Source organism: Hyaena hyaena, unplaced genomic scaffold, assembly GCF_003009895.1.
Source record: "Hyaena hyaena isolate Hyena2069 unplaced genomic scaffold, ASM300989v1 scaffold_333, whole genome shotgun sequence".
Taxonomy (NCBI): domain Eukaryota; kingdom Metazoa; phylum Chordata; class Mammalia; order Carnivora; family Hyaenidae; genus Hyaena; species Hyaena hyaena.
Genome location: NW_024080963.1, coordinates 265,804 through 284,203, shown reverse-complemented (window position 1 = coordinate 284,203; position 18,400 = coordinate 265,804). Strand labels below are relative to the sequence as shown.

At 40.5% G+C, this 18,400-nt stretch overlaps 1 protein-coding gene across 3 annotated transcripts in view; it reads right to left on the bottom strand.

Annotated features, from left to right (window-relative positions):
* TBC1D9 (TBC1 domain family member 9) overlaps nt 1–17,141 on the bottom strand; it is a 115,972-nt gene extending 98,831 nt beyond the window's left edge. The window contains exon 1 of one of the 3 annotated variants that reach the window (XM_039249156.1): nt 17,105–17,141. In XM_039249156.1, the coding sequence (XP_039105087.1) occupies nt 17,105–17,128 (24 nt within the window). In that variant the 5' untranslated portion in view covers nt 17,129–17,141. Of the gene's footprint in view, nt 1–11,348; nt 12,369–17,104 lie in introns of those variants that run through there. The other 2 variants (XM_039249155.1, XM_039249157.1) reach the window with 2 other exon arrangements.
* Nucleotides 17,142–18,400: the final 1,259 nt, after the last annotated feature.

The following is an 18,400-nucleotide window of genomic DNA, read 5'->3' as shown; positions in this document are numbered from 1 at the left end:
TACATAAGTGATGAATCACTAAATTATATTTCTGAACTCATTATTACACTATATGTTAACTAACTTGGATTTAAAATTAAAAAATCAACAACAATAACAACAAAAATTATATTTAAAAAAAAAAAAGAACCTGATTCCTTCATAAAGTGGGAATCCTGTACCAGACAGCAAAGCAGAAAGTATATGCAGTGTCCCTAGAACAGAGGTCAGCCACAACCCCTTAAATTGATGAAAGGAATCTTGGAGTAAATATTCCCCGCTCTACCTTTTTTTGAAAGTTTATTCATTTATTTATTTATTTAAGTACTTTTATTTAAGTAATCTCTACCCCTAATGTGGGACTCAAACTCATGACCCGGAGTTAGGGAATCACACGTTCTTCTGACTGAGCCGGCCAGGCGCCACCCAGTTACCCTTTCACACCAGCTTACAAAAACCCAGAAGATGTCAAAAGCTATCTCAAAGCCTACATAAACGATATGCATTCACTCTTCAACTTCTTTGTAGAATAGGGTAAAGTCGCAAGACAAATTGGAATGGGTGTAAATCATTCTGTGGTTGAAATTCTCTTAAAGTTCCCCATAACAAGTAGCTGGGGAAGAATTCATGAAATAAGCGAGCAACAACTGCTTTTGTATAATCCTTGCTAGTAGCAGTTGCTTGGCATGTATTATGAGCCAACCCCACACACAGCTTTAGAGTACTGCCCATCCCAACACAGAATCACCAGTTATGACATTAAACTTCATTAGGAACTAAAACAAATTGTACTTGTTTTTATATATAATTAATCCACAAAGAAAAACTTGTACTGCTGAGTGTAACTTGTAACAACTTTGTTGATACAGTACTTACAAATTAGGAAGATTAGAGCATTTACCCGAAAAGTAGGCACCAAGTAACTAGTAAGGCCTTAAAGAAATTATTCCTCTCACCACTGGGAGTTCTTTGTTGATGTAGAGGAGAAAAAATTTTCCTTGACTCTCTTAGGAACCCTGTTTGGGTCTGAAAATTAAACTGATGAAGATAACAGGAGAAAAACACACAAATTTTACTGAATTTGTACATGTGCAAGGGGGCCTTCACAAGAGAATAAAAAGGGGCGCCTGGGTGGCTCGGTCAGATAGGCCTCTGAATGTTGGTTTTAGCTCAGGTCATGATTTCCTGGTTTTTGAGTTGGAGCCCTGCATGGGGCTCCACAATGATGGTGTAGAGCAGCCTGTTTGAGATTCTCTCTCTCTCTGCCCCTCCCCTGCTCATGTGTTCACTCCCTGTTCCTGTCCCCCTTTAAATAAATAGGTAAATAAATAAATAAATAGATAAATAAATAAACTTAAAAAACAAAAACAAAACAAAAAACCCAAGAGAGTAAAGAAATAAACAAGTGGTCAGAGCAGGAAGCTTTCATACCCATTAGTCAAAGAAACAATACTTTGTGAAACTCTGACAAGAAAAAGGGGTTTGGGCAAGGAGTAATCCAACTAGAGCTAGATCATCCTCATCTTCCTTAACTAGGAAGATAAGGGTTAGTTTAACAAGGTTTGTTTAGAGATTCCTCTGGTGCCTCTCTGGCTGTCTGTCTCCAGTAAAAGGAGAATTTATTTCCTGCCTTTAGGCAGAAAAGGGAGAGCTTTTTCCATGTTTACTGCTTCTCAATTGCTTCCAGCTCAAACTAATTTCTATGTCAAAGAGGCATATTTTTGGGTGTCAATCTGGCTTCCTTTATCGATTAGCAAATGGAGCATTTCCCTAGTTGTGAAGGTCTCCATGTGATGCAAAAAGTCCAATTCCTGGACCATCTAGTGCTGAGTCTCCAATGGAAACAATCTGAGAGCCTTAGTCCACACGAGCATCCTCTCCATGCCTATGTTCTCAGCTCTCCCAAATTTATGCATACAGGTTTGATTTCTAGGTTAGTAATGAATGGTTCAGCAAGAGAATCCTGGCTTTTCCTTCTTGTATAGCCTTATAAAGTTCAACACTCTAAACAGCTGGGACTCAAACACATTTCTCACAGAACAGCTTATGGTGGATATCACACTCCTGATTGTGTGCGATGAGAAATTGTGTTGATCTCTTGGTGACATCCTCCAGCTAGGAGCATGTATGTTCTTAATTTGCCTGAGATCTGTGGAGCTCCTGAAATTGTGTGTAAATTTTGGAGATGTTTTCGTTTTTCTGGAGATAGAGTCAATAGCTTTTACTAGATTTCTAAGCAAAATAAGGATAGTCCAGACCATTATAATTAGTCTTGTAAAGAAAAATAAATAAATATAAAGTCTAATAGTCCCTTAACTTATTAGCTGTGTGACCCATGGCAAGTCATGAAATCTAACATTTTACTTTCTTTTTCTATAAAAAGGGGGGATAATAACAGCAGCCACTGTATAATGGCATATAAGGTAATTTGCTACTGAGGACTATACAAAAGGGACAAAATAAACTTTAAAATACCAAAAAAGTAAAAAAAAGGAAATTACTTCACTTAGGAAAGAGCAGCTCAGAAAGAAGAGCTGTATATATGGGGCAGCTCTTATTTGGGGAGGGATTTGCCTCTTCTAGAAGGGGCTATAGAGTGGCTGAAAGTCACGATGTGTTTTTAACAGATCAGAGAGTGTGAAGACAAGGACAGGAATCGTGCCAAACAGGCAGGGAAGCCAATGATGCCCTCCTCTCTTTGCTTTGGGACCTTCAAGACCTACAACGTCATCATAACTGTGAATCTTAAGTAGGCAAAGCCACCCAGGGCAAAGCTCAGTTTTGAAGTCTATCAATACCTAAAACTAAAGTGATTTGGGTTTGCAATTGTCAGGGGAAAAAAATCTCTCCTATATCATCTTCTACTTCAGATTACTTCTGCAAAGCAGAAGTACAATATCCAGTACATACTCAAAAGTAGCCAGATATACAAGATGGCATAACAGCACGAACGAAAACTGGGAGCGGCGCCTGAGTGGCTCAGTCCCTGGAGCCTCTGACTTTGGCTCAGGTCATGATCTATCTCGTGGCTTCTGAGTTCGAGGCCCCCTGTCAGACTCTGTGCTGGCAGCTCAGAGCCTAGAGCCTGCTTTGGATTCTGTGTCTCCCTCTCTCTCAGCTCCTCCCCCACTTACATTCTGTCTGTCTCTCTCTCAAAAACAAATATTAAAAAATTAAAAAAAAAAGAAAACTGGGAAAAACAAGAGACACTAGAACAAACCCACTTGGGCTCAAGATATTGGAGTGAACGGAGATTCTAAAACAACTATGCTAGCCATGCTTAAAACAGATTTTTAAAAATATTGAGGTTTCCAGATATCTGGAATTTATAAAAATGAGCCAAATGGAAATTTTAGAATTCAAAAAGTAATTCAGAATGGGTAGGCTTAACAGACTAAATACAGTTAAAGAGATCGTACATTAAAACATAGCCAAAAGAAAATAACTAAAATGAAGCAAGTAAAAATCAGAAGGTTACAGACACAGAAGATACAATGAGAAAATCTGATATGCATGTAATGGATGTGCCAGAAAAGAAGTGAATGAGGGAAAAGCAGTATTTACAGCGACAGTGGATGAGAAGTTTACAAAACTAATGAAAGAAATCTTTTACACCAAGCAAGATTTTTAAAAATCCATAAATAGCTGGATCATAGTAAAATTGCAGAAAACCAAAGTCAAAGAGAAAACCTTAAGGCAGTTGGAGAAAAAGACATATTACTATTACCTACAAAAGAAAAATAATTCAGAGTGACAGTTTACACCGCAAGAAACAAACAAATAAATAAAATAGTAAACCAGAAGTAAATAAAATAGTAAATAGTAAATCAGAACAATAGTTTAACCATGTAGTAAATCAGAAGTAAATAAAATAGTAAATAGTAAATCAGACAACATCTTAACCATGCTTACAAAAATATTACTGCCAACCGTTCAAAACACAAATAGCCTTCAAGAATGAGAGCAATATAATTACATTTTCAGACATAAAAAATAGAAAATTTCTCAGGAGCAGGATCTCACTAAGGGGAAACAAAAGGACTTTTTTCAGACAGTAGAAAAATGATTCCAGAAAGCAGCACAGAAATGGAAGAAAAAAGCACAAAACAACAGTAAGCATATGTGGAAATGTAACTGAATACAGACTTTTAAAAGTAGAAGTAATTGGGGTGCCTGGGTTGGTCAGCCGGTTAAGTGTCAGACTCTTGATTTCTGCTCAGTTCATGACCTCACAGTTCATGAGTTCGAGTCCCGCATTGGGCTCTGCCCTGACAGCCTGCTTGTGATTCTCTGTCTCCCTTACTCTCTGCTCCTACCATACTCATGCTTTCTCTCTCAAAAATAAACATTAAAAAATAATAAAAATAGTAGTAATGACATGGTCTTGTGTGGAAATATATAAGGAATTAAAATATATTAAAACAATAACATAAAAGTTAGGGGTCAGGGGACAAATGGAGTTAAAGTATTCCAAGGTCCTTGTGTTGTCTAAAAAAAGATTAAAAGTACCAATTTTAAAAAATAAAATGAAAGTACCACTGAACAATATACTTTAATAAATCACGAACGCATTATAATCTCCAGAGCAACCACTCCAAGAATAGTGAAATGAATATAAAGCTTCTTGCCAATAGAGGCTTAAAAATGTAATCATTAAAAAAAAAAACCCATATTCTACCCAAAAGCAAGGAAGAAAAAAATAGAGCAGGTAGAATAAAAAAATAAAAGAAAGCACTTAATAAGATAGTAGAGTTAAACCCAAGTCACATGTACATTTACTAAATAATCCAATTAGGAGGCAAAAGTTCTCAAGCTGGATTAGGAAAAAAAATCAACTCTCCGTTATTTATAAAAGGCACATATGAAATATATACAACTGTACATCCTACAGACACTAAAATCATGAGAATATTATTAATAAACTTATGCCAATATATTTGAAAATCCCGATGAAAAAGATAAATCCTAGAAACATTATAAAACTGACAATAAAAGAAAATTCTAAATTATTTGAATACTTGTCATACCATTCAACAAACCCATGAATAAAAGTTCAAGGTTGGACTGCCTCACCAGAGAATTTTGCCAAACATGTCACGATGAAATAATACTTCTATCACACAAACTTCTGTAGAAACTTGAACAAAGAGTGAGCTCTCTCCAACTTATTTTTAAGGCCAGCATAATGGTGATAGCAAATTTGACAAGAATGTTACGAAAAAGAAAAATTATAGGCCAAGCTTAGTAATTTATAAGGATGCAAAATTCCTAAACAAAAGATTAGCAAGTGATATTAATAAATACTTAAGAATAATAATATATCACATTCAAGCTGGATTATTTTTATATATGCACTTGGAAGTCAATTTATATAAGTCACTACACTAACAGAATAAAAGAGAAAAATCATACGGTTGCCACAACAGATGTAGAAAAGCATTTGAAAAAATGCATCATCCATATTTAGTTAAAAATTTTTGGCAAAAGAGAAATAAGAACTCCCTTAAAGTGAAAAAAATTATCTACAAAATCACCATAGTTGATGAACATATGTTGAGTCTTTCTTTTGAGACCTGGAAAAAGAATGGGACATGTACAATCAGCACAGTATTCAACACTGTATAATTTGCCTGTATAAAAAAGGCTTAGGAAAAAAAAACTGTAAAAGCTTAAAAATTAGAAAAGAAAACTGTCAATATTCTTAGAGGATATGCTTGTGTATGTGGAAAATGTGAAAGAATCTACAGATAAATTACTATAATTTATTTCATAAGTTAGCTAAGTTCTGGACACAAGGTTAATATAAAAACACAACAACTATATTCCTAGAGGTCAACAGAAAAGATTTAGAAAATGAAATTTGAAATTTGTTTTTAATGCTTATTATTTATTTCTGAGAGAGAGAGAGTGCACAAGTTGGAGATGGGTAGAAAGAGGGAGACACAGAATCCCAAGCAGACTCCAGGCTCCAAGTAAATGGTCAGCACATAGCTGACGTGGGGCCCGAACTCACAAACCATGAGATCATCATCTGAGCCACCCAGGCTCCCCTGAAAAGGAAATTTTAAAAGGATACAATATACAATAGAGTGAAAAAATATGAAATATCTACCAATAAATCTAATAAAATATGTGTAACCCCTCTACACAGAAAACTATGAAACATCACTGAGAGAAATTTTAAAGGACCTAAATAAATAGAAGAACATACCATGTTCATGAACCAGTAGACTTGATATTATAAATATATCAATTTTGTCCAAATTTATTTATAGACTCAATGCAACTGCAATTGAAATCCCAACAGTTTAAGTCTTCGTTGCTGCTGTTGTTTTGTTTTGGTGGAACTTTAACAGTTGATTCTAAGATGTTGTGTAAATGTAAAAGACAAAGATAGCCAAGAAACCAAAAAAGAAACCAAAAACGCAAAGAACAAGATAAGAGTACTTGATAAAATGAATATAAACTCTTATTCTAAAACTAGAGTGTGGTACTGGTACAAGAATATTCTAGTAGACAAAAGGAATAGACTAGAGTGCCCAAACAAATCAATCGTCACATGTCTGGGCACTTGAGTCATAACCAAAGTAGCCCCACAGAGCAGTGGAAACAATAGACTTACCAATAAATCATGCTGGGGCAACTGGATGTCTATACACATTAAAAAAAAAACAACAACTTTGACCCCTATCTCACACAATATGCAAAAATCAATTCCCAGCAAATCATATATAAAAATGTAGGGGTTAGGCGCCTGGGTGGCTCAGTCAGTTAAGCATCCAACTTTGGCTCTGGTCATGATCTTGCAGTTCACAAGTAAGAGCCCCAAGTAGGGCTCTGTGCTGACTGACAGCTCAGAGCCTGGAGCCTGCTTCAGATTCAGATTCTGTGTCTCCTTCTCTCTCTGCCCCCCACCCCCACTCGTGTGTGTGTGTGTGTGTGTGTGTGTGTGTGTGTGTGTGTGTGTGTTTGTGTGCGCTCTCTCTCACAGGCTCTCTCTCTCAAAAATAAATTAAAACATTAAATCATTTTTTAAAATTTAAATGTAGGGGTTAAAACTGAAAAGTTTCTAGAAGATAATACATTTAGAACCTCAATTCAGAAAAAGACGTATTGAACAAGACACTAACCACAAAGGAAATGGAACCTATAAAGAATTTGGATATTAAAATTAAGAACCCTTAACCATCCTTAAGAGAGTAAACAGGCAAGCAACAAATGAAGATTTTGCCACACATGTAACCAACTATGAACTCATCTCCAGAATACATTTCTAAAAACACCTATAATCAGCAAGAAAAAGACAAACAATCCAACTGAAAAGTGGGCAAAAGACTTGAACAGGCAGGTCACAGACTATTTCGAATGGCCAATTAACACAAAAAGATGCTCAACCTCATTAGTCAGGAGATAGTAAGTGGTATTACTACAAAACCACCAAAATAGCTAAAATTACAAAGACCGAGGATGTTGGCAAGGATATGGAGCAAGGGAAATTCCCATATGCTGCTGGTGGGAGTATACTGGTACAACTACTTTGGAAAACAGTTTGATATTACCTGCTAAAGTTGAGGATATACATAACCTCTGAGCTAGCAATTCCTCTCCTGCGGACAGACCAAGGAGAAATGCATGCATACAAGTACCAGAAACACCCACAAGAAAGATCAGAGCTACCTTACCTTCAATGCCCCTAAACAGACCATTCCAAAGTCCACCAACAATACAGTGGATAAATATGAACAAATGACTGTGTTATACTGATATAATAGTTTTCTGTACAGCACAGAAAGATAAACTAGAGCCACAAGCAACAACATTCATAAATATCACAAACACAATGCTGAACAAAGAATCCAGACACATACTCTGGAATACATACTCTGATTACATTCATCCTTTGCTCAAAAAAAAAAAAAAAACAGGCAAAACCAAAATACGTGTTTAAACAGATATGTTCTTTATCAAAAAAAATCATAAACAAAAACAAAACAAAACAAAAATAACTAAAGAAAAGCAGCAAAGTGTTTACCAAAACACACGAGAATAGTGGGTTTTTGTTTTTTGCTCTTTTCCCTTTAGGAGAGGGTGAGTAGTGACTGGGAGTGCGTTACAAGGAGGAGCTTCTGGGGCAATGTTCTATTTATTATCTGGTATTAGTTGCAAGATGTCACTTCGTGATAAATCATTGCACTCTGCATCTTTATTTTGTATACTTTTTTGTATATGTATGAAATCTCAGTTAAATTGGGTTAGATAAATAAATTTAATGCAACTACAATAAAAAAAACTTCATTGCCTCAGTACCTATGTATAGCGCCTGGAATTGGGAAGAGAATAGCTCAATTAAAAAAGAAAAAGCAGGGTGCCTGGGTGACTCAGTCAGTTAAGTGTCCCACTCTTGATTTCAGCTTAGGTCATGATCTCATGGTCATGAGATCAAGTCCCGCATCTGACAGGAGGAACCTGCTTGGGATTCTTCTCTCTCTCTCTCTCTCTCTCTCTCTGCCCTTCCCCTGCTCGTTCTCTCTCCCTCTCTCTTTCTCTCAAAATAAATAAATAAACTTTAAAAAAAAAGCAAGTGTCTTCACTATGACGCATTATTTTTCATAGCTTTTGCGCTACCATCTTACCAAGCACCGCGGACCACCGAGCACTCCTGGCCAGTTCCTACTGAGCAAGTTTCCCATTCATCATCCTGTGACCATCATCCATTTCGTGAGTGGACACAGGTACACTGGCCCAGATAATGCACATTATATAAAGGTCCTGAGATCTTCCAGAAAACCTCCAACAAATGACGCCCAACACTTGGTCTTCCCTCCCTCCTCACAGGCTAATTTTTTTTCTTTCTTCAGTTCTCAGCTCAAGTGTCACTTCTTCAGGGAACCTTTCCTTGCTCCCATCCCCATCCTCTTTCTCTGAGGGGACTGACCAACATCATGCTCCTCTCTTTTCGATGTCAGTGCTGGTCATTCTCAGTTTGCTCCCACCTCCCAGGTCCATCCCTGGGAGGCTGATCCCTCGGGACTAGATCACCAGGACATCCTGTCCACCTGGCTTCTCCTGGGTTCTGCTGATGAAAGGCAACGGGTAAGAGGGGGGAAATGGGGATGTCCTCTCCCCTTCCTTTTTGCTGCGCTCTGTGTTTCTAGAGGAGGCTGCGGCTCCAGAGGCCCAAAGCTCCTCCTGCCTGTCAGGCTCATATGGCTTCCAGGAACCTCATTCCTGCCGCCTAGGATTCCCGCCCCTCACCACCACCACCACTGTGCCTTTCACTGGTTCTGGTAACCCTGTCTCCACCTTTTTAAGCTGTCTTTTCAAGGAACTCTCTTCGTCTGAACCAGGTTTGATTCTGTTTTCTGCTGGAACACCGTGGTTGAGCAATTTTATATTAATTTATATGATTATTTTATATACACTCGTCACATGGCTGTGAGCTTCATGACGCTGGCACTTCAGACACTGCCAACAAATATTTGCTAAAAGATTTCATATGTTAATGAATGCACGAAGGAGCACACATTAGGATCCAAACAACCTATACATAGCACAGGGATTTCTAAAATGTTCCTGCTACATTTAATGTGGCACCAATCGATCAGAGAAGACAGTTTTCCTCTATTAGTTGAAAAGAGTCTTCGTTGGCAGTATTATTTTTACTCACGATAATAATCTCAATTATTCTCGCATTAAGTGCAACAGCTATGATTTTTCACTTAAAAAGATGTAACTTTCTTTCTGAAGTAAGTTCTCAATAATGAGATTCCAAGTGGGCTGTGGTTACTTATAGCTCTAAGAGTCAGCAGGAACATAATAAAAATATTAACTAGGAAAAGAAGGCTCTGCATCTCTGGATCTTTTATAACCTATTGCAAATGACTCTAGAAAAGAAATACTACGTAATAGTTACATGGCCTAGGGCGGGTAGCTCCAGGCAGGAAATGTCCTTTGTTAATATAATCAACTACCTACTTTACATTGTTGTTTTAGGTTTAAAAAAGGACAATCTGAGCTGATCCCAGTATTAGACATGCAAGCTACATATTAGCATATATATAGTTAGACAACTTCTACAACGTGAACTCGACAGTTCTGTCTCTAGACCACTAATCAGAATTTCCACAGCAGGGTCTGGAGCTCTACCTATTGCCTTCTCTTTTATGGCCGAAAATGTATAGAAAAATCAGGTTAGCCATAGGTCATATGACATGCTAGCAAGATCTTCAAATCAATATATGCCACAAAATGTGTCACTTGAATTTTAATCTTGAGAAAACCAGTCTGTGAATTATAATCACAACTCAGTACCTACCACCTCAAGAATTTTTAGTTCCTAGCACAGCATGTTGAAAGTCACAATGTAGCTAGCATGCAAGCTCCCAGAGGGTGACATATTTTGGACCCTGAAGAGGTCAAGGTTCATCTCTTTTCTGCAGTCTCTTTCTTGGTTAAATCTCTCTCTCCTATTTCTCCTGTTAACTTCTCCACTGTAAAAAGTATCCCAGTTCTCTTCGTTCTAACCACCATGTAGAGGGGAAGGTCCAATTTCTCCAGGATGGTGTAAGTTCAAGATTATTGGTCACCTCCCAGCAAGCAAACTCATTAGTTAATAATGAAGACCTTTCTAATATGGCACTACTTGGGATATGGGTCTGATTTTATAGTCCTGAAACCATAGAGCATGGTTTCAGTATAGTTACAGTATTAATAATAATACCTTGTGAGGGGGTTCAGATAAGTGATTGAGTTAAAATAGTTAAAATGCAGTTATAGTGCTAATTCTTTTTACAACCAGGTAACTTGCTTTTTTAGGTCTTAGGTACTACAACCACCACCACAACATCCTTTTTCCTTATTCATTCTCTTCAGTCATAACTAATCTAGCAAATGACCACACCAGCCTCTTACTGATTGCTTCCCTGGAAACAAAAGAGCGTTTTATACCTGATCCTGCCATGATCAGTAACGAGAACGAAGTAAAAATGAACCATCTCCTGCCTCTCTTGCCCATATACAAAAAGATATTTTTTAAGGGGGGTTGGGAGGTAGGGAGAAGTACTGCATTTAATTCATAAGCGCTTCTCTTCCCCCCCTCCCTACCCCCGCCACCTCCAGTCTCATCAACATCACCCACTTAGGGGGCGCCCAGTACTCGAAGGGCCCCGTAGCCTGACAGGGTCAGAGAAGAATCCTCTCTTTCATAGACAGAAAAACCAGGACTCCTGATGTCTTCCACGCACCAAAGTGGGGCGGGTCACCCGGCCCCGGGGGACCGGGCGGCGTCCCGGGTGCCCGCAGCCCAGGGCCGCGGGCGGCGCCGCAGCGCTCCCGGCCCCCTCCCGCAGGGACTGGCCGCCGGTGCTTACCCGCTAGTCCGCCGCCGCCGCCTCCGTCGCCCGCGTGCCCCTTCCTCCGCTGCAGGATGAAGTAGGGGTTGGCCCTCTCGGTGATCCACAGCGCGTTGGCCAGCAGCACCTCTTCGGGGTTCACCCACATGTTCGCGGGCGCCGCGGGCGGACGCACAATGGGCCCGCGGGTCAGGTCCTGCACACACCGGCGCGCACAGGCGCGCACTCCCGGGCACACGCGCGCCCCCCCGCCCGCTCGGTGCGGCGGCGAAGAGCGACTTCACCAGGCGGCGGTCCGCGGTGCCCGGGCCACAACAAAGCCCCCGCGGGCGGCCGGGGAGGACGGCGCGGACGCGGGTGCGGCGAACAGCATCCTCCCCGCGGCGGCGCCGCCCCCCGCGAGCCCGCCGCCCCGCAGCCAGGCTCCGGCCCGCCGCGGCGGGAGGAGCGGGAGGAGGCGGAGGAAGGCGAGCGGGAGGAGGAGGAAGTGGTGGCGCTCAGTCCCGGGATCCGGATCGGCGGCGAGGAGGGCTGCGGGAGCCTGGAGTCGACACTGCCCCGCGGCGAGGGCCGAGCTGGGCTGGGGCGCGGCTGCTACCGCAGCACCTAGCCGAGCTCCAGACCTCCTCCGTCTCGGCGCCCTCGAGGTCACCGGGCGGTAACACTCCGCGTCGGGTTCCCTTGCACCTGCGGCGAAGCCCAGCTTGCGGCTGGAAGGACGCTCCGGACACTGCGAATGAATGACGCCAGCGCGGCTCACTTGGAGCGGGCCCGGGTGACACCAGTTTCCGCGGACGCGGGTCGTCCGCGGGCTGCGCGCGCCGAGCCCAGCTGCTGTGGCCGGCCTTGGGGGAACCTTCTGGGGACCGTGGGCCAAGCACTCGGCCCCACGCCCATCTCAGCGGGGAGGACGCTGCCAGCCTCCGTGTGTGTGTGTGTGTGTGTGTGTGTGTGTGTGTGTGTGTGCGCGCGCGCGTGTGTGTGCGCGCGCTGTATGTTTATGGTTGACGCTCTGTGAGCTAGCGCCACCCCTCTTCCCAGGAAATAAGTGTTTCAAGGTTCCAGACTTGAAGCTAGATACCGAGTGGGAAGTGGACGCAGCCAATGGTTGTCCGTGTTTTTGTTTCCTGCATCCCTAGGGCAAGTCATGCGCTAAACTTGTCACCGCCTGTAACCCCTCCCCCTCCCCATTGCATTGTAATTAAAGTGGCCCAGCTAAGTGCATTACATCACTTCTTTCCTTGACCTGTGGGGCATGAGCAATCCTGAAGTTGGAAGCAGCCCAAGAGCTTAGGCCAACTAATTCACACTACAGCTGATCCTATTTCAGGAATTTGGAGCTCTGAGGACCAGAAATGGCAGAATTCATGGATTTATTCACATTTAATAGATAGATTTAAAAAAATTTTTTTAATCATTGAATTCAGAGACACACAAAGACCAGCTTTATGGCTAGATGGTTTTGCTTTCCCCCAATACTTCAAGACTCTTGTGATCACGGCCCACCTACCTATATATCTGGTGACCTTTTTTCACTGTTTTTACACCTAGGAGATCTGCAGATAGTTAGCTTAGTAAAAAGAGGCTCTACTTCCCAGATGATGGGAATTTACCCAGCTCTGCTTTATTGTGGAAGCTGGACAATCCTAGAGACTTAATTCCTTTCCAAATGAGCAAAGCTTTCTAATAAGTCTTTCTTGTGTGGACTTCAGCTTTTTTGCTTGCTTAGCTCTCATCTGTCCTTCTGAATTCCTTTAAATGGCGAAGTGAATGCATCCCAGCCATTTTAACACAGATGCTGCCTCTGTCTGTTGGTTTCCTACTCAGTGAGCTCTCAAGGAATGGAAGTGTCTCTTTACATTATCACATTGACTGATCTGCTTCTTCAGGAAACCTTTTAGACCTCTAGGTATGTGTGGCAACTTCACATATTTAACACGGACTGGAAAATGTCACTTGGCACCTTAGGCCATAGCAGTGTCTTTAGTAGTAGAACCTATGCAAATCAAACACAATACACATTAAGATTGCGTACGTAATCATACACGTGCAAAATTGTGATTAATAATATATTTATATAACTTTTAATGTTTTTGAAGTACTTCCTTAAAAATTCCTTCATTTTATGTAATGAGCACTTTTTAAAACTCTACAAAGTGCCTTCGTATTGTCTTTTAAAATGTTCATATCATACTGCTCAAAACTGTGACTTGATAGCTCTACCCTAACCCTAAAGTGTGATTTTAGCTTAGCATTCTGTATTGATAGATACCAAAATGCTACTAACTTATAATTCATGAGTTCATTCACTCACTCATTCATTCAACATGTAGTTACTGAATTCCTACTATACTCCAGGCCCTGGGGATAACAAGTGAACAAACATATAAAAATCCTTGCCTTCTTGAAGATTAAATGTAAAGTTAATAATAAAAACCAAAACAAATGTACAGAAACTCGTTTTGAGAACAAGATTGGACACAAAAAGGAAAGAAGAAAAAATCTTAAGTCCTTAACTGTTTTCTACTTCCTCTAAGAGTTAGAGAACATTCTTGGAGCGTCTGGATAGTGCAGTTGGTTAAGTGTCCGACTTCGGCTCAGATCATGATCTCATGGCTGGTGAGTTTGAGCCCCACATCGGGCTCTGTACTGACAGCTCTGAGCCTGGAGCCTGCTTCGGATTCTGTTTCTGTCTATCTCTGCTCCTCAGTCATTCATGCAGTCTCTCTCTTTCTCTCTCCCTCTCAAATATAAACATTCATAAAATTTAATAAAAGGATTAGAGCACATTCTTCCAGGAAATCTGGGTTTCCATTATGATAATGAATTGTGATAACCTGTAGTAGAAGGCATTGCAAAGAATCAGAGAAGCTACAAAGAGTTTACGGCAGTTTACTGATCTCATACTTCCAACTGCTTGCTTACTAAAGAGTAGCTTTAAAAAGAAAAGACCATCAAATATACCAAAACTAGAAATAACACAAAGGGAACCTGATTAATCCAATCGCTTCCTCAGTAAAATAGGTATTTTTAGCATTCAATTCATTCTCATTGGTTTTAAGCCCAAGGATTATACCAAACCACTTAAAGAAGAAAAGCATTCAACAGATGCCTAGATAAGGTGATAAATGATGTCACAGTCTTTGTGTCTCACTGAGGTCTCCTACTCTCCTCTTCCCCACTTGGAAAGAGTCGACCCAGGTAAGGTTCTGATGTCCCCCTTTCCATGGAGCAATCAATGAGTTTACTGCTTAGTGGGCAGATCTGACTGAAACATAATTGGGACGGTAGTAAATTTGTCTTTGGCCCTTCTCACCGCCACCCCATTCCTACAGCGTTTCCACATGTTCTGCTTTTCATCTTCACAGTGGTGTATTTTCCTCCCTGTCCTCACCCCTCTCCAAATAAATCCTTTATTTTGCCTGCTAGGGATTTGTGCCACCCTTGGAAATACTGTGGAGTCTTGGGCACTTTATTTCTGCCCACACCCTCTCACCTCCCAATGCTAGCTGCCCTGAGAGTGAGCAAGTCAGTTAGAAGACTCGGTTCTAGTTTCTGCAGAGAGAATTCATGCAGCCGAGTGAGAAAGTGCTAATGCTTCCCAGGGAGAAGCCAACTACTCCCCTAGCCTTCTGGTTGAAGGTAACATGTTACTAGGAACCATTTTTTAAGTGCCCATACTTTCCTCGTCCAACCTGGAAGGGCAGGAGCTGCCGTAGGGTATTTGGAATTTCTAGTGTCCGGTGAGGTAGAAAGAAGGGTTACCAGTTGGGTTAAAGAAAGGTAATAATTGTTTCAAAGACCCAAGACTATACAGTAGCTTTGATATCTGAAGAGACCTTCACCCTGGATCTACTTCCAGCTAATCCAGCTGGAAAAACTAGATCAGCCAGTCAGCAGAATGTCTACTCTGCAAGTAATAGAGCTAATTGATGATATAGAAGTCACAGTTTGGTTCTTTCAACTTTAAGTGGCTAAACAGATCTGTAGCCAAGACCATCTTTATATATAGTGCATATTGAGGAGAAAGATCCTTCAAAATACCTCAGATCTATAAGAGAACTATCTTGCCTCCATTCAGTAGATCAGTCCATCTTTTGAATTCTGAGATGCTCTGGACATCAGAATTAATAAAACATCATTTCTTTCCATATTGGAGAACTGTGGCCCGATGACCTCTGTCAAATATATCTGTATTCCTGGAGTGAAGAAAAGGAAGAAGACAGCAAATCTCTAGGGGAGAAAATGAAGCAAAGTATCACAGAGATTCATTTTCTGATTAACTGTCATTAAAGAGGGCAAGTTTTAATGGTTAGGAATGATAAGGTCAAAAGGTTAGACCATGGGGAATGCAAGGGAGATATTTTGCTTACTTCAAATTCATCCATTGCAAGTTCCCTGAGGGCCAAGACTGTGAAAAGATCACTGTCGAAACCCCAGGCGTAGCATCTGCACTTCTGAAAATGCCCAAAGAGGAGGTGCGGACTTAACTGCTGAATTTCTAAATTTAAGAAAGGTTTAGAGATTTAGGAAGGAAAAGAGGACCCGATTATAGTCACCCTGAGCTCCTCATACCATGAACAAGGAAACTGAAGCTCAGAAAAGGGAAGGGCTTGACTCACTTAGGTAATTAACAGCAGAGTTGGAAGTTGGTCTTTTATTTAGGTCTCTATTTTTGGCTATTATATAAGCCCCCAAATCTTAACTGCACCTTTTTCTTCTTTCTCCGCACATTATTTGTCACATTTTTCTTGAGTATCAAGGTGATTCATAATTATAGAATGCCATGATGGCTATTATCTATCTATCACTGTGGTCTGAATGCCAGGATCCACTGATTGGCTAAACCTGAGTCACAAGCCTGTCCTGGAGAAGTGGTGATAGAGGTGAAAGGTGAGTGGGTGCGAGACAGTCCTCAAAGGAAAATCAAAGAACTATTACTAAAATAAGGTAAGAAGGTTGTGGGCAAGCTTGGACAAGTTCTACTAGGCAAACTGCTACTAACAATTTGTTTTCTAAAGACTGAATCCTCTTGGTTGTAATGTTATATTGCATAAATAGAACATACTTTGTTTTGTTTTGTTTTCTGCTAAAGGTTAGTGGTTTGACCCTTTTGATAATTTAATTTACCAGAGAAAGGAAGGGGGGGGGGGAGGAAGGAAGGAAGGAAAGAAGGAAGGCAGGCAGATGTCACTGCAAATGTTCATATAGACTAAACTAGTACAAGAAACCTTCGAGAAGCTCTCGGACCAGCCCCTCTCTTGCTTACTTGGGCGCTTGCTTTCTCTCTCTGTCTCTGAATCTCTGCTTTTCTTTTTTCTTCTTCTTCTTTTTAAATGTTTTATTTATTTCTGAGAGAGAGAGAGAGAGAGAGAGAGAGACAGCATGAGCAGGGGAGGGTCAGAGAGAGAGGGAGATACAGAATCTGAAACAGACTCCAGGCTCTGAGCTGTCAGCCCAGAGCCCAATGCAGGGCTCGAACCTACGAACTGTGAGATCATGACCTGAACTGAAGTTGGATGCTGAGCTGACTGAGCCACCCAGGTGCCCCTCTGCTTTCCTTTACACATTTATTTTAGTATCTTATCTCCACTGATCAGCCTCCTTTCCTCACCCATAGTTTCTCTTCCTTATAACTTAAGCGTATATGTGACTCATGGAAGCTTCTCTGGTTCTATCTTTTGTCATTGCTTTCAAGCTATAGCTCCCACCATTAACTGAAAACTTTAGATATTTCATAGCTATAATTCATGAGAGGAAATGGATTGGCTCACCTTATCTCTTTGTCCAGGGACCATTTGTTGCCCAGCCTGTGGCTGGCTGCCGTTTGGTAAGATTACCAAGACACAACAGCTATGTATGTGGGCGTGTCTTATGCAACTGATACTTCACAAAATCTCACTGGAGGTTTGTTTTTATTATAAAACTAGTCAATCTGAGAGCTGACCCATTACTTGGCCTTCAATTACTCCACTAGCTAGGAAATGTCTGACATCTCCCCTGTTTTGTGTAAGCCAATCAACCATATCAGTAAAGGCAAACACTCTTTAATCTGGTATATAGCTGTGTGTTCTGATGATTGTAAAATAGCCTCCTCGTTCCTTTTAAGGATGAAGGGTTTTTTCCCACGGTCACGCTGTTTTATTACCAATGACTAATCTGTCCATTTTCTTTCTTGTTAAAAACACGCAAAACACCCCACCATCACCATCAACAGGATTTTTTTAAATCAACACAAATATTAGTATCAAACATGTGAATATAAGTAAAAAGCATATTGGAACATTTATATCAAGGCAATAATAGTGTTTCTTCTGAATTACACATGATAGGCCTATAAATCTAATCAGTAGCCTTTTCTCTTTTTAAACAGAAGAATACAACTTTTTTCCTCTGAGGATAAGAACTAACATTTTTAATGATCTTTTTGAAATAAAATATGTTGATTCACACACATGTATTTTTATGAAAAAAAGATGGTCAATTTCACACAGATTCTCTCATTCAAAAATTCAAGGAAAAAATGAAGTTTCTCTTTTTTAATGTTTGTTTATTTTTTAGGGAGAGACAGACAGAGCACAAACTGGGGAGGGGCAGAGAGAGAAGGAGACACAGAATCTGAAGCAGGCTCCAGGCTCTGAGCTGTCAGTACAGAGCCCAACGCAGAGTTAGAACCCACAAACTGCAAGACCGTGACCGAAGTTGGGTGCTTAACTGACTGAGCTGCCCAGGCACCCCTGCAGTTTCCTTTTCAAATAAAAGAACTGTTTTTTTAAATTATTATATACAGACAGCATTCTTATTAGAGAAATACTATATTCTAACTTGAATCTCAAATCTTTAAAACATTTTTATATATTTGACTAAGTCATTTAAAAGAAAGAGGGATATCTGGGCATCAGTACCAACATCAAACAACAACATATCACTCAAACTCCCTACGTTATCAACTATATTTAAACCCTTTATCTCTTAATTTCCAGCCTCTCAGAGCTTCAGATTACAGATTATAAAACAGAATATAATCTGAAGGCTGCAAATATTTGAAAAACTGTAAGTACAAAACATTA